The 16,377-nt window shown below is 41.8% G+C and overlaps 1 protein-coding gene across 1 annotated transcript; it reads right to left on the bottom strand.

Annotated features, from left to right (window-relative positions):
* Positions 1-2,199: 2,199 nt before the first annotated feature.
* Positions 2,200-3,937, bottom strand: lyrm9 (LYR motif containing 9). Its single transcript, XM_046315955.1, has 4 exons — positions 3,697-3,937; positions 3,195-3,357; positions 2,954-3,046; positions 2,200-2,847 (listed from the first exon to the last, which is right to left on the bottom strand). The coding sequence occupies exons 2-4, from the start codon at positions 3,318-3,320 to the stop codon at positions 2,833-2,835; spliced, it is 234 nt and encodes a 77-aa protein (XP_046171911.1). The 5' UTR covers positions 3,321-3,357; positions 3,697-3,937; the 3' UTR covers positions 2,200-2,832.
* Between the last annotated feature and the right edge of the window lie 12,440 nt (positions 3,938-16,377).

Consider the following 16,377-nt stretch of genomic DNA (forward strand, 5'->3'; position numbering starts at 1 on the left):
CTCATCCAAGTACTTGAGGGCAATGGTCAGATTTAATGGTGATATCTAAAAACTGACCCGGTACAGACCCCTTTGCATGCCTTCTTGCTGATCTGGGTTGCTGGATTGCCTTTGCGGTCCCTCTTCTTCCAACTGACAGTTGAAACCGGAGGTAGAAGGATTTTTCTCCTTTGGTCCTCCTTTCTCTAAACATTTAATCAAAAGTCAAGTAAGTCATATGCTAATATGCTAGTATAGCTATATATCAACCTGTTAGCAAGCTACTGGTTTGATCGACACCAGATCCGGATATGCGTGTGTGTGCGAAAACATGTCCCCACGTCTTTGTTTAGTGCCCTTACCATTGGACGATGTCCATTCGTCAGGTTTAGATGCCGAGGGATGAGAACATGATGATCACCTTGATTACTCAAATTTTGCTTGACCTGTGCACCTACGTTGTAAACTTTTATTCATAGGTTATGTTGTAGCAACCTCATGATGGGTATAGGGAGCATTTGAGTTGGATGAATGGAATGACTGTCATCCAATATGCTGGAATAGAAATAAGGCCATGCGCATAAAAAAATAAAAATTTACGCCACCAACTGCCACTGGCACAGGGGCATGTGCCCCCTCAGATTTGTCCTGTCAAAAATATATACATAATGATCTAAGCCCAGGTAGGTTCCCAATCTCCCAACCTCATTACCAAGATGCCATTTCAGGCCATCAATCAAGTTAGAGTAGCTAGCTTGTCTAACTATCTTAGGTATCATGCCTGCTGGCAAGGTTGGTAGACTTTAGAAAAGTAAGCAATAACTAAATGTACTGAATAAGAAATTCCTATCAATCTTTTACACATTTTAGCAGAGATGCAGAGAAGCATATTTAGTTTCTTTAAAAAAAGAAACAACAGTCGGGGGGGATACAGACGGCTCCAGTATTGTTAGACATGCAGTAATGTGTAATTTTTAAAAACATAGAATTACGCATAATGACTATGGCTCTAGATTGCAGGAAGAAGCTGTTTCAGGTGTTTGAAAAATGCTAAATTCGCCAACATACAGAAGGGGGACATAGCCCCCCCCCCCCTACAGACCACCCCCAGCCATCCCCACATACTTTGTGCCCCCTCAGTGAATTGATGAACCCATTGATGAACAACAGTCCCATTGCCTCTTCTATTGATTCCCTACTTACAGTGGAAACGTACTGTATCACGTTCCACAGAACAATTTACAGGTGATATTTTGTTTTACTTGACTTAGCACCTTGTGCTTTACTTGCATATAAAGGTTGGATGGAAACCTGGTTAATTAAGCAAGGTGGCTTGTAACTGCAAGTGTGATATATGGCCAATATACCACAGCTAAGGGCTGTGTCGCAACGTGGAGTGCCTGGATACAGCCCTTAGCTGTGGCATATTGGCCATATAACACAAACCCTTGAGGTGCAGTATTGACATTAGAAACTGGTTACCAACGTAATTAGTTTTGTCACACCCGTGTTATTCTGTCTGATATACCATAGCTGTCAGCCAAGCATTCAGGGTTTGATCCACCCAGTTTATAATGAAGAGTTTGGCGTTCGCTATAAACTTGCAGTTACAAGCTGCCTCGAATTAACAGCATTTGTACGATCAATATCCACCTTCATAACATGGATGAAGCCTGAGCTGGAATGTGAAGTTAACTGAAGTTAGCTAACTTCAGAAAACCCTTAGGAGTACACTATAAAGCTAGCTAAATGCACTCAGGCTTTTTAGACATTAGCTAGTTTCACATTTCACCTCAGGCTTCATCCAGGTAGATATTGATCGTGCACCCGCCACTTGCTCGAGCGCCAAACTATTGCTTGAGACAATCCATGTTGTCTGTGCCACATTTTCATTTTTGCTTAAATCAAAAAGGGAAAAGTTAACCATCAAATTCATCAGGCTATGGTGTAACGTGGGCCATTACAAGTGTAGTCTTTCTTACACATATCATTTCTTTGGTGTGCTTATCAATGCACAAGATCCTTTCCCCCCAACTCCTATGATCAAATACTTGTAAGCTAATATTAAGTCATGAAAGCTTTACTGCAAGTTAAGTTTCAAATGAATCAGTCTATGGTACAAATATATTTTTGGTATTTCCTCAAATATGGTACAGGTGATGAAGGGATGATGACACAAACTTTACAAGAGGGAGGGAATCAAATTTGATTGGAAACACATTAAACTTTATATTTTTATTTGGTACATGAAAACTTAAGCAAAATAGTACATTGATTTGTATCCTCAACAAGTAAATTTGGTGGAAAAATTGAAAAAAAAAATGCAGATTTTAGAATATTCGCATGAAAATCTTGGTTTACATACGATAAATACAGACTCAACATAACTCTCATCCTGCTCCTCTATTGTAACATTGCCGGATATACAAACATATTTTTGTCGTAACAATAAATACACATTAGTAAGTGGACAGCATGTGCAAATCTTGCTTTGAGGACCAGAAGTGAGGACTACACTTTTGTCAGTGTTTCCCAATCCTCTACTTCGGGACTACAATACAGCCCACATTTTGGTTCAAGCCCTGCACTAACATATCTGAATAAACAAATCAAACCACTTGACTAGGTGAATCAGGTGTGTAGTGCAGCACTAAAACACAAATGAGGACTGTTCGTTGGTCCCTCAGTAAAAATGTTGGTAAACATCACTTCTCTTATTGCTACATTGATTGATGTATCTGTCCCTGGGATGTTTCTTGCATGGCAGAACAGGCAAAATCCTGTTTTGATCAAGGCTTGTTCCACATGGAAGTCCAATAGAGTCAGCAGTCTTGTCCTCTTATTTCACACATCTCATTTCTTATTATACTGGAAAACACAACAGATTGAGAACTTATCAAAGTTAGTCTTTCCACATACTGTTGTGTGATTTGTCAATTAAAATGAGTTTGAAAACAACAAAGGCAATGCTCACTTTATCGAGAATCCAATCTGCATCTGATATAGTTCTTTGTATGATCAGTTGAATCCTCTCAGGATCGTCTTCGTCTGTGTGACTATTGTAACCCTAGTTTGATACGAAAAAGTGAATTGTTGACCAAGTTTGGCCATTATAACCTAGCTCTTTGTAACATTCAATACCATCAGATATGTCTAAATTATACACTACGTAGCCTATGCTGTAACAACTGTAATGGGCTACAATCAAACTGTACCTGTCTTATAGCATGTTGATAATGTTGCTGCATTGCACGGGTTGGCAATTGCTTGCAACATCTAAGAAGGTAACGGTACAGATGAACCGGTGTACGAACCAACTCAGCGCCTGGTAATGGGGGCATACTGCCCGTGCAGAATGACTTCCTCCTCAATATGCTCCTGTGAATAGCAAGACAATTAGCTGGGCACATTTCAAGTAGTCTTAATTGCAGTCGCACATTGATATTGTCAGAGCTCACAACGCCTAAAGAAATGTTTAATGTTCCAAGAATAGCATTAACATGATGATCGATCGAGCAATCTGCTGAGAAACGCAGCCCGACTGCAAAAAAATACGATATGCAACGCTCCTGCCCTACAAGACGTTAATAAATGAGATGTGCTTGCCTATTTGGAAGCGTATATCAATTAATTTTATGTGATCAATATCAATTGATACTATCGTATAAGTTAACGATCTGATTCAGAATGAATGTTAAATTGTGACTGTAGACTTACAGGTAGCTTGCGGTTACTGTACTTTTCCACGACACTGGTGGCCAGACAGGCAACTTCCGTTTTTCTTTGAATTAGCCTACTGTTCAAAGTAAAGTAGCGTTATGTCCACTGTCATTTTTAAAACAATATTAGTTAGTAAATAAAGCCTTGTAAATGAATAGGCATGCGGTAAAACTGTAATTGGCAAGCATAAAAGTCGTCCATAAATCGAGGTCGAGTTATAAAATATTTGTGTACTCTTTAAACCAACACTGACGGAAACTTAGAACATATAAACAGTTCCTGAATGAATATGGATATTCTGTCAATGATATTTTAATGTAGGAAATTCATTCTGAATACATTTTTTGCTCATTCTAAAATATTCCAGATAAATATTCCATTCATAAATCAGAAAACATAGTCTCGGGGATTGGAACTTGCAACCTAGTCCAATGCTCTAACCACAAGGCTACCCTGCCACCCCAGTAGCCTAATTTAGCAATAATCTCTTCAGGAATCTAAACCTTGGAATAACCCAACACCCACAACATGTTGACACAGGTGCTTTCCACATACGTAACAACGCAAACCACAAAACCCCCACTGAATAACCGCATAAATCGTCTTGCTCTTCAACTGAAGCTTTCATCCTCAGGTTTCAGATGGCACTGTGCCGTCTACAGAGAAAATCCTACTCTGTATCATAAAAGTTTAGTTTAATAGCTGTTTGGTGCAGTGTGAGGTGGTGATTGTGAGTCAACTTGACTGTCCACACCCCAGTCCTGTTGGATGAGTCACAGGCGTCCAGCTGGTTTGCCACAAGCCCCTTGTTTCAGGGCACCTACTAGGCAAAGGTTTTCACAGTTCTGCTGTGTGTGCTGATGAATGGCCTCATTGTGAAGGGGAGAGAAAAACAGCAATGGAATGATAGAGACTGGCCACTTCAGGGAAACAAGAATCACCCCCGCCTGGCTGTCTGTGTGCCCTCTGCAGCACTGCTGACACCTGACCCATCCACTCCATCAACACAGTCACTCCCACAGGATTCCCCTTTACCTCAGGTGAACACTCATGTTGCTGTCCCTTTTGACCCCCTGCCAGCCAAAATAAAAGGATTCTTGACAACAACCATGATAATTGACATTTTCTAAGCTATGAAATGACCTTTGAATACAAGGGTACACTGTAATGAACAAAATGAAAAGTATGTGGTCTAATCTAAACATCTCCATGTTTTCCTTTGGAAACAACGCAGATGCTAATAGTGACTAGGAAATACCTGTTGTCTGTACTGACTAGACCACCATATGCAGTGGGGAGTCAAAGAGCATCTGAGTGAGCAAAACAGCGGCCCTCTGTCTCCATGTGTAGGCCATCTATCTGATGCTGTCTGGTCATGAAGAGTATGACATTGTTGCCACCCTAGCATTGAATGCAAGGGAAGCCAGCGAGCATTTGGCCTCCCTTGATAAAAAAGGTATAAAATAATAGCCAATCAGCACTGAGCTAAACTGAGTGAACTCACCTGTGAATGCTCCTGTGCACTAGACGAAAAAGAAAGAAAAGTGTCAGATTGGATTTGAAAAAAAAAGCCAGATTGGATTTGGCTTCACTCCGATCTCTTCGCATCAAGAGAAATATGTCATTTGAATTGTTTAATCTCATTGTGTAGTCCTCTGGTGGCTCCTTTGTACAGCAAAAAATAAAACATGTACTGTATGACAGAGTCATAGGTCGGTTCGTCAACATGAAAGAAAGGATGGCGTTGGCATTTCTCTACAAGAAGAGTGAGCAAGTATGTGTTTTTCTATTTGTATGAATGCACACACACAAACTCAGTCTTGTATAGCTAACCTTGTGGATATACAATTTATTCCCATTCAAAATCCATTTTTCCCTAACCCCTAAACCTAGCTCCTAACCATAACCCTAATTCTAAACCCCTAAATTGTTTTTGGTATCTTTTAGTTGTCACTAGTATACTTAGCATAGGTGATTTGATGATGTTATAATGGTGCTGGAATAGTGGAGGCAGCTCCTGATTTCTTTGTGACTTGCGGTAACTCTCCGTGGTTCTAGATCAATAGTTGTTTATCAGGCCAAAAATGTCAGAAACATTAAGGATAACTAGTCAGTTGTCCAACTGAATGTATCTTCTGCATTTAATCCAACTTCTCTGAATTAGAGAGGTGCGGGGGACTTCCTTAAACAACATCCACAGCTTCAGCACCGAGGGAATGGTGTGTTAACTGCCTTGCTCAGGAGTAGAACAACCAATTGTTACCTTGTCAGCTCAGGGATTCGATCCAGCCACCTTCCAGTTACCAGCCCAACACCCTAACCACTAGGCTACCTGCTGCTTGACCATGTAAATGTTTGTTACATGAAATATACTTTGTGGACTTCACCTGACAGAGGTTACTCTCCAGTTTCATTATGAAAGAAAGGTGCGGTTGAATTTATTCTGCCACTGTCATATTGTCTCGACCTTACATCATGGTCACAAGGCGTATGAACTAACAGGTTATAGAGTAAACAATGCAATTATCGCAGCACTAGGTGGAATTTGGCCATTTCTTTCTGGCTTGGTTCCACAGTGATTTTATCTACGCACTGTGACTGGCGCTGACGTTTCACCACTGTACTTCAATTCTATACTTTTCTAAAGAACTGACATTTTTTCTAACGCACACAAGCACATCCGAGGAGTCTATATTCAGATCTACATTCCTGTAAATCTTAGAGACGATCTAATGTTAAATACTGTTGAAGTAATGTGGCTACAGGTTCATCTGCCTCACCTAAAGCCCATTCTTGCGGGAAACTGCTATAGACCACCAAGTGCTAACAGTCAGTATCTGGATAATATGTGTGAAATGCTTGATAATGTATGTGATATAAACAGAGAAGTATATTTTCAGGGTGATTTAATTATTGACTGGGTATCATCAAGTTGCCCACTCAGGAAAAAACTTCAAACTGTAACCAGTGGCTGCAAAACTGGATCAGGTTGTCAGTCAACCTACCAGGGTAGTTACAAACAGCACAGGAATTAAATCTACATGTATTGATCCCATTTTTACTAACTCTGCAGATATTTGCTTTAAAGCAGTATCCAAATCCACAGGATGTAATGATCACAATATAATAGCCATATCTAGGAAAACCAAAGTTCCAAAGGCTGGGCCTAATATAGTATATAAGAGGTCATACAAGAAGTTTTGCAGTGATTCATATGTTGATGATGTAAAGAATATTTGCTGGTCTGTGGTGTGTAATGAGGAGCAACTAGATGTTGCACTTGACACATTTATGAAAATACTTATTCCAGTTACTAATAAGCACCATTAAGAAAATGACTGTAAAAGCTGTTAAATCCCCTTGGATTGATGAGGAATTGAAAAATTGTATGGTTGAAAGGGATGAGGCAAAAGGTATGGCAATTAAGTCTGGCAGCCCAAACGTACTGCTAATGAAGAAATCATGTTACTAAACTAAATTAAAAGATACTACACTATTAAACAATATAATGAATGATAGTTAAAAGCTTTGGGGCTTTTGACATATTGATCATAGTCTGCTGCTGAAAAACATTTGTGTTACACCCCCTGCTATAATGTGGAGAAAGAGTTACTTGTCTAACATTAATCACAGAGGGTGTTCTTTAATGGAGTTTATCAAATATAATCCAGTTAGAATCAGGAATTTCCTAGGGTAGCTGTTTAGGCCCCTTGCTTTTTCACTTTTTACTAACGACATGCCACTGACTTTGAGCTGCAGTTAGTTTCAGAGTGGGTGGAAAGGAATATGTTAGCCCTAAATATTTCTAAAACTAAAAGCATTGTATTTGGAACAAAACCCTAAACCTCATCTAAACTTTGTAATAAATAATGTGGAAATTGAGCATGTTGAGATGACTAACTGCTTAGAGTTAGATTGTAAACTGTCATGGTCAAAACATATTGGTGCAGTAGTAGCTAATAAGATGGGGAGAAGTCTGTCTATAATATAGCGATGCTCTGCCTTCTTAACAACACTATCAACAAGGCCGGTGTCACGCCTTGGTCATTGTATTTTGTGTTTTTGTTATATGTTTGGGTAGGCCAGGGTGTGACATGGGTTTATATGTTGTGTTTCGTATTGGGGTTTTATTAGCATTGGGATTGTGTATGACTAGGTGTGTGTCTAGTTAGGCTTGGCTGCCTGAGGCGGTTCTCAATTGGAGTCAGGTGATTCTCGTTGTCTCGGATTGGGAACCGTATTTAGGTAGCCTGAGTTCGCTTTGTATTTTGTGGGTGTTTGTTCCTGTCTCTGTGTTGTAGTCACCAGATAGGCTGTAATTAGTTTCATGTTCCGTTCTGTTGTTTTTGTATTTAGTATTCAGTTATTTCATGTACCGCGATTAATTTCATTAACGTCATGAGTAACCTACACGCTGCATTTCGGTCCGACTCTCTTCTTTCAACAGACGAACGCCGTTACAGAAACACCCACCTCTCACGGACCGAGCAGCGTGTAATTGGCAACGACGTAGATAACTGGCAGGAGCTAAAGAAGGACATTATGGAAGGTAAAGGCATGGAGTATACGACGTGGGAAGAAATCGACAGGTGGGCGGCCGACCCAGAGCGAGTGCAGGAGCCCGCCTGGGATTCGCTTCAGCAGTGCGAAGAGGGCTATAGACGAATGGAGTCTAAAAGGAAAACACGGCGACGCAGAGCGAAAACCGAAAGTAACCCCCAAATATTTAATGGGGGAGAGCGCAGAGAGAGAGAGTGGCTGAGTCAGGAGTCAGACCTGAGCCTACTCTCCCTGTTAATTGTGAGGAGCAGCAATATAAGGACTTCTGGTCATGGGAGATGATATTAGACGGAAAAGGACCCTGGGCGCAGCCGGGAGAATATCGCCATCCCAAGGAAGAAATAGATGCAGCTAAAGCGGAGAGGCGCTGGTATGAGGAGGCAGCACGGCGACGCGGTTGGAAGCCGGAAAAGCAACCCCCAAAAATGATTGGGGGGGGCTAGAAGGGAGAATGGTTATGCCAGGTAGGAGACCTGCGCAAACTCCCTGTGCTCACCGTTGGGCTAGAGAGACCGGGCAGGCACCGTGTTATGCTATGGAGCGCACGGTGTTTCCAGTGCGGGTGCAGAGCCAGGTGCGGCACATACCAGCCCTTCCTATTGGCCGGGCTAGAGTGGGCATCGAGCTAGGTAAGCTTGGGCAGGCTCGGTGCTCAAGAGCTCCAGTGCGCCTGCACGGTCCGGTCTATCCAGAGCCACCTCTACACACCAGTCCTCCGGTAGCAGCTCCCCGCACCAGGCTTCCTGTGCGTGTCCTCGATCCAGTACCACCAGTTCCAGCACCACACACCAGGCCTCCAGTGCGCCTCGCCTGTTCAGCGCAGCCAGCGCTTTTCTCCTCTCTTGCGCTGTCGGAGTCTCCCGCCTGTTTAGCGCAGCCAGAGCCTTTCTCCTCTCCTGCGCTGCCGGAGTCTCCCGTCTGCCCAGCGCCGCCAGTGCTCCCAGTCTGCCCAGCGCCGCCAGTGCTCCCAGTCTGCCCAGCGTCGCCAGTGCTCCCAGTCTGCCCAGCGCCGCCAGTGCTCCCAGTCTGCCCAGCGCCGCCATTGCTCCCAGTCTGCCCAGCGCCGCCAGTGCCGCCAGTCAGCCCAGCGCCGCCAGACAACCAGTCTCTTCCAGATCTGCCAGACAACCAGTCTCGTCCAGATCTGCCAGACAACCAGTCTCTTCCAGATCTGCCCGACAACCAGTCTCTTCCAGATCTGCCCGACAACCAGTCTCTTCCAGATCTGCCAGCCAGCCAGGATTTACCGGAGCCTACTACGTGCCTGAGCTTCATCTCAGTACTGGGCTTCATCTCAGTACTGGGCTTCCTCTTAGTACTGGGCTTCCTCTCAGTACTGGGCTTCCTCTTAGTACTGGGCTTCCTCTCAGTACTGGGCTTCCTCTCAGTACTGGGCTCCCCCTCAGTACCTGGCTTCCCCTCAGTCCCGGGCTGCTTCTGTCCCGAGCTGCCCCTCTGTCCCGAGCTGCCCCTCTGTCCCGGGCTGCCCCTCTGTCCCGAGTTGCCCCTCTGTCCCGAGATGCCCCTCTGTCCCGAGATGCCCCTCTGTCCTGAGATGCCCCTCTGTCCTGAGATGCCCCTCTGTCCCGAGCTGCCCCTCTGTCATGAGCTGCCCCTCTGTCACGAACTGCTCCTCAGTTATGTGGGGATCTGGGTGAGGACTATTAGGCCATGGCCGGCGGAGAAGATGGATTATCCCAAGACGCGAAGGGGAGGAAATAGGAATTTAATGGAGTGGGGTCCATGTCCCGAGCCAGAACCGCCACCATGGACAGACGCCCACCCGGACCCTCCCTATGCTCTTGAGGTGCGTCCGGGAGTCCGCACCTTAGGGGGGGGGTTCTGTCACGCCTTGGTCATTGTATTTTGTGTTTTTGTTATATGTTTGGGTAGGCCAGGGTGTGACATGGGTTTATATGTTGTGTTTCGTATTGGGGTTTTATTAGCATTGGGATTGTGTATGATTAGGGGTGTGTCTAGTTAGGCTTGGCTGCCTGAGGCGGTTCTCAATTGGAGTCAGGTGATTCTCGTTGTCTCGGAATGGGAACCGTATTTAGGTAGCCTGAGTTCGCTTTGTATTTTGTGGGTGTTTGTTCCTGTCTCTGTGTTGTAGTCACTAGATAGGCTGTAATTAGTTTCACGTTCCGTTCTGTTGTTTTTGTATTTAGTATTCAGTTATTTCATGTACCGCGATTAATTTCATTAAAGTCATGAGTAACCTACACGCTGTATTTCGGTCCGACTCTCTTCTTTCAACAGATGAACGCCGTTACAGCCGGTCCGATTGGCCCTAGTATTGTCGCACCTAGACTACTGTTCAGTCGTGTGGTCAGGTGCCACAAAAAAGGGCTTAGGAAAATTGCAATTGGCTCAGAACAGGACAGCACAGCTGGCCCTTGGATGTACACAGACAGCTAATATTTATAATATGCATGTCAATCTCTCCTGGCTGAAAGTTGAGGAGAGATTGACTTCATCACCACTTTTATTTATGAGAGGTATTGACATGTTGAATGCACCGAGCTGTCTGTCTAAACTATTGGCACACAGCTCGGACACCCATGCATACCCCACAAGACATGCCACAAGAGGTCTCTTCACAGTCCCCAAGTCCAGAACAGACTATGGGAGGCACACAGTACTACATAGAGCCATGACTACATGGAACTCTATTCCATATCAACTAACTAATGCAAGCAGTAAAATTAGATTTAAAGTAGTAGCAGAGTACCTATACAAAGTACCTGCCCAATATCAGTTGTAGAGTACAAGTTAGTCCCCCTCTCTAACAGCACCACCATCCATATTTCTGTCTGCTTTATTATAATTTTATACATCTACAATTAGCATTGGAGATATATTTGAAATATTAGTTGTTAGTATTGAATGAAAGGACTAACAAATACCTAAATATATATAGCATTACGATTTGGCACTGATTATTAAAAAATATATGCCCTTTTTTATAGTGAGTGTGACTCCATTAGCACATGGATTTTCCCAGTGTCATTGGTTTGAAGTTATGTCAATCATGAAGGGGAAATGCTCCACCTGTCTAATGAAAAGGTGACCAGAGAGTAAGGAGATATCTTTGGGGGAGACATGACGAAGAGGTCCAGAGGGGAAATGCTCCACCTGTCTAATGAAAAGGTGACCAGAGAGTAAGGAGATATCTGTGGGGGAGACATGACGAAGAGGTCCAGAGGGGAAATGCTCCACCTGTCTAATGAAAAGGTGACCAGAGAGTGAGGAGATATCTGTGGGGGAGACATGACGAAGAGGTCCAGAGGGGAATGAGGCTTCTGGGCTTAGCAATGTTCCCTGCAAGCTTGATCTTAACACAAGCTTCATTATTTTGTGTTGAGTTCAGCTAGACGGATGTAAAAGCATTTGAAGAAATGCTTAAGATTAAAACTGCACACATTCTTATGTTGAGAACATTTAACTCTGTTATCATTAACAGAGGTAAAAGAAAAGGTCATGGATGCTGAGTGTCCATTAAATATATATTTCTTTGCATATTGAACTTGCTAATATGCTTTCTTTAAGAAATGTTCAAGTTTTTAGAACAGATACTTTCTTATATAAAAAAAGATTTACATGAATTAAATCCTTTACATGAATTAAATGAATTAAAACTTTTAAATTGTCCAATTATCATATAAAAAGGGTCATGTTTATAATGTCCATACTGGAGACGCCATTTCCTGTGGGAATAAAAAGGGGAAAACTTGTCAAGTCGTGCTTACAGAGCAACACTATGTTTAAACCATCATAACTTCTTACAGGATACAGGTAAACATTTTTCATTTATTTAGATTAATTTAACCTTTATTTAACTAGGCAAGTTAGTTAAGAACAAATTCTTATTAACAATGACTGCCTAGCTCAGCAAAACCCTACCTTAACCCGGATGAAGTGTACTCCAGAAAGGACATAAATAATTGAAGTAGATGCTAACCATTACATGACAGTCACCATCAAATCAAAGTTTATTTGTCATGTGCACCGAATACAACAGGTGTAGACCTTACAGTGAAATGCTAATTTACAGGCTCTAACCAATAGTGCGAAAAAAACGTGTGTGTCTGTAGGTAAGTAAAGAAATAAAACAACAGTAAATAGACATTTGAAAATAACAATAGCAAGGCTATATACAGACACCAGTTAGTCAGGCTTATTGAGGTAGTATGTACATGTAGATATGGTTAAAGTGACAATGCATATATGATGAACAGAGAGTAGCAGCAGCGTAAAAGAGTGGTTGGGGGAGTCACACAATGCAAATAGTCCAGGTAACCATTTGGTTACCTGTTCAGGAGTCTTATGGCTTGGGGGTAAAAACTGTTGAGAAGCCTTTTTGTCCTAGACTTGGCACTCCGGTACCGCTTGCCATGTGGCAGTAGAGAGAACAGTCTATGACTGGGGTGGCTGGGGACTTTGACAATTTTTAGAGCCTTCCTCTGACACCGCCTGGTGTAGAGGTCCTGGATGGCAGGCAGCTTTGCCGCAGTGATGTACTGGCCGTACGCACTACCCTCTGAAGTGCCTTGCGGTCGTAGGCCGAGCAATTGCCATCTCTGATCTCCTCACTATAGGCTGTCGCGTCGTTGTTGGTAATCATGCCTACCATTGTTGTGTTGTCTGCAAACTTAATGGTGTTGGAGTCGTGCCTGGCCATGCAGTCGTGGGTGAACAGGGAGTACAGTAGGGGACTGAGCATGCACCCCTGGGGAGCTCCAGTGTTGAGGATCAGCCTGGCAGATGTTTGTCAGGACCCGGTTATGAACCCGGGTCTCTGGAGTGAGAAACAGTCACTTAACCAACTGAGCCACGAATAGTCGGCAGAACCCAGAAGATGAGGCAGACACAGCAGTACTTGAGACGGTGTATCTAATGAAGTAAAAAGTGAAGTTCTTCAGGAAAACAGTGTAACTCCACAACCTCAAAAGGAATCCTACAAGAACAAAGGTAAACCTCCAAGACAAAAAAGGTAAATCCACAAGGTGGAAGGTAAAGCACAAAAAGCCTCAAAAGATACTCAAAAACAAACAAACAAGAACAAAAAACAGAATTCCACAAGAGAGTCCACCGGGATCAACAAGAGTTCACAGAGTACTAGGGCTGGGTGCTAACATACAAACACAGAGCAAAGAACTGAGGAAAACAAAGGGTATAAATACAATCAGGGGAAACGAGGCACAGGTGCAAATAATAATGGGGATCAAGGGAAAACAAAAGGTCAAAAGGCACAATGGGGGCATCTAGTGACCAAAAACCGGAACAACCCTGGCCAAATCCTGACAGTTTTGATACCTACCCAAAACCCATCAGTCGGTTTTTGTAATTTATTTATCCAACACAACACTTCATTTCAACCAGCTTTGTCCTTGGGGGTCATGAATGGGTTAAGACATTTGGTAAACTTCTGATAAGATAATCGGACGATACATTATTATAATACATGCCTAACAACTGAATTTGTCTTCGTATTAATATTTTCCCAAAACAAACTATGCCAATCCCCACCCCTCATGCACTTATCTTATCTCACAACATTAGACCTGTTAATACTCTAATCCATCAAGGTCTCACTGTTATGAATGCAATAACCAGACTACAGATATTGTTGGACTCTCTTTGTCTAATGGTCCTTGGCCTAATTACATGGTCTGTAACCTGAATGAATGTGTGCATTTTTTGTCAGCATACAGTTTGTGCCTAGGGAGACAGCAACCTTCCAGGGCCAGCTCTGTCTCTCTTGACCTCATGGTCAGCCAGTCGAATCAGATTATTGTTGGTTCAGATGGTGACTAAACATGTACAAAAAGGAAAAACCCAAAAGACATTTAGACATGCCCAAACTAAAGATTCAAAAGCCAAACGAAAGGCCTTACGGCCACCAAACAAACCCAAAAGACTCACAGCTTGCCAACTGGTACACTGGTTGAATATCACCCTACTTGGCAGCACCTGATTTGTTTATCCACCATGTTCAACACCTGGATAAGGTTGCTGCTGCCCCCTAGGGGAATGGAGTGTGGAAGTATATCCTGGACGGTGTTCGTCTACGTCCTAACACAAACCTTGTACCTACAAGTCTTACATTCCATGACCTCTCTCTCTCCAACCCTGCTGGAAAACACAATTTGACCAACTGAAGCTGGTGACCAGTTTGACCATCCTCAATACCATATTATAGCCTAGAATTAAAAAATATCCTACACGTGGATTCATTTGTCCATTTAAGGAGGGTTCAACATTTGATCTATAATAATTATATTATGCTCTAGTATCCTCCAGACCTATTCAATGAATAAACAACTATAGCTTCAAACAATGTTCAACATTCTTTATTTTTCTCAAGAAATTGTCTTCATTTACTGCTTCAGACATACAGTATCATAGACAATAAGGTGTGTTGTGGTTGGACTTGCACAGAGCACCTATCATATGGACAATAATTGAGATTCTGTCTATATTGATATACACTTTCCCTCAATGGAACATAAAAGGGTCAAATCCAATGTGAAAGCAATGAGTGATTTGATTGTATATCAGTGTGCTCACAAGTTTTGGAATTGCTTAGACTGTTAAAGCTAATGTACTCCAGTGGGTGGCAGTAAAACTCATGAAATAATCACACAATTTTACATTTTGGTCATTTAGCAGATACTGTAAGTTGCTTTGGATAAGAGTAAGAAGTAAGTCGAACCTACAACCTTGGCCTTGCAAGATCAATGCTTACCAACTGAGCAACACAATCAACCAGAATGAATTCAGACATTACGTATAACACATGATGTACATAACAGTCTAGGTCTATACTGAAGTTGGAAGAAGAATAACAAGAGCCACAGCACTGAAGTTCTTTAAAATGTCACATTTAATGAGTTTCACCACTGTACTTCAAATCTACACTGTTTGAGACCGGACATTTTTCCCAACACACACGTGAGCACATCCGAGGAGTCATTTCCGGTCTCAACTTCACATTGGCTTTTAAGGTCCTTGTAAGCAGAGCTTTATAGATATATTTATCATAAATTGTATTCAAATTATATTACCTCTGAGTATAAACTTCAAATGTCTTATAAAAATGTGTGACAGCACAAGTGGTACCTATCCAAATTTTGCCCAAATATCAGTTGCAGAGTTCAAGTTCGTCTCTCTCACAGCACCACCATCATATTTCTGTCTGCTTTGTTATTATTTGTGTATATCTAAACATTTGTATCAGTGGGTTTTTGTACTTCATTTCAACACAAAATCTCTTCACACACAGATATTACACAGGGAGACGGGGAGGGTCATAGCCTATCAAATATATGACTCAACGTCAACTAACAGTCTGGAATTGCTTGGCTATTGATAGGGTATTTTAATACGACATGATGAATCCTACCTCTGGAAAATTTAAAAGTTTTTCAAATGAGTGAAAAAGAAAACTAGCTGTTTTATATATTTATATAAAAGCTGTAAGGGACATTCAAGTTTTATTTTTAATTCTCCACATGAAATGATACATTTGTGGAGGTAAACAAACCAAGTAATAGAGCTCAAGAGGTAGAGAGCAACATTGTAATTCTTTATATACATATACACACAATAGTAAAGTGTTTCTCTAAGGTAGAAATAATAATAATAATAATAATAAGAAAAAAGCCTTCTACTTCAATATAGCCACAGCTCTGCAGTGCACACAAGACACAATTAACATAATTGGTTATGTGTTTTTTCATTTTGTTTTCTGAATCATTTTTGGGGGGATTATTTATGTCTTCTACACGCTCGTGTACAAGGGAAAACATAAAAAAAGGCCAAATAAAATATATACATTTATATGCAAGTCTCAAAAATAAAATAAAATACACAACCCTAAAAATGTGCAGGCTAATACACCTATACAGCAGTATTGTTTTGAGGTTTCATTTATTATTATTTTTCCTCCATTGTAGATTTAGTTTTAAATCCATTTGTTTTTCACCTATTGACATATCATATTCCATTGACTGAAATAAATAGAAAAGAATCATCTAAAAATATATGAAATAGTTTTCTTCTGCGAGTTTATTTTATTGTGTAGGTGACATGAAACATCGCTATGGGGAGTGAGGC

Source organism: Oncorhynchus gorbuscha, linkage group LG19, assembly GCF_021184085.1.
Source record: "Oncorhynchus gorbuscha isolate QuinsamMale2020 ecotype Even-year linkage group LG19, OgorEven_v1.0, whole genome shotgun sequence".
NCBI lineage: Eukaryota > Metazoa > Chordata > Actinopteri > Salmoniformes > Salmonidae > Oncorhynchus > Oncorhynchus gorbuscha.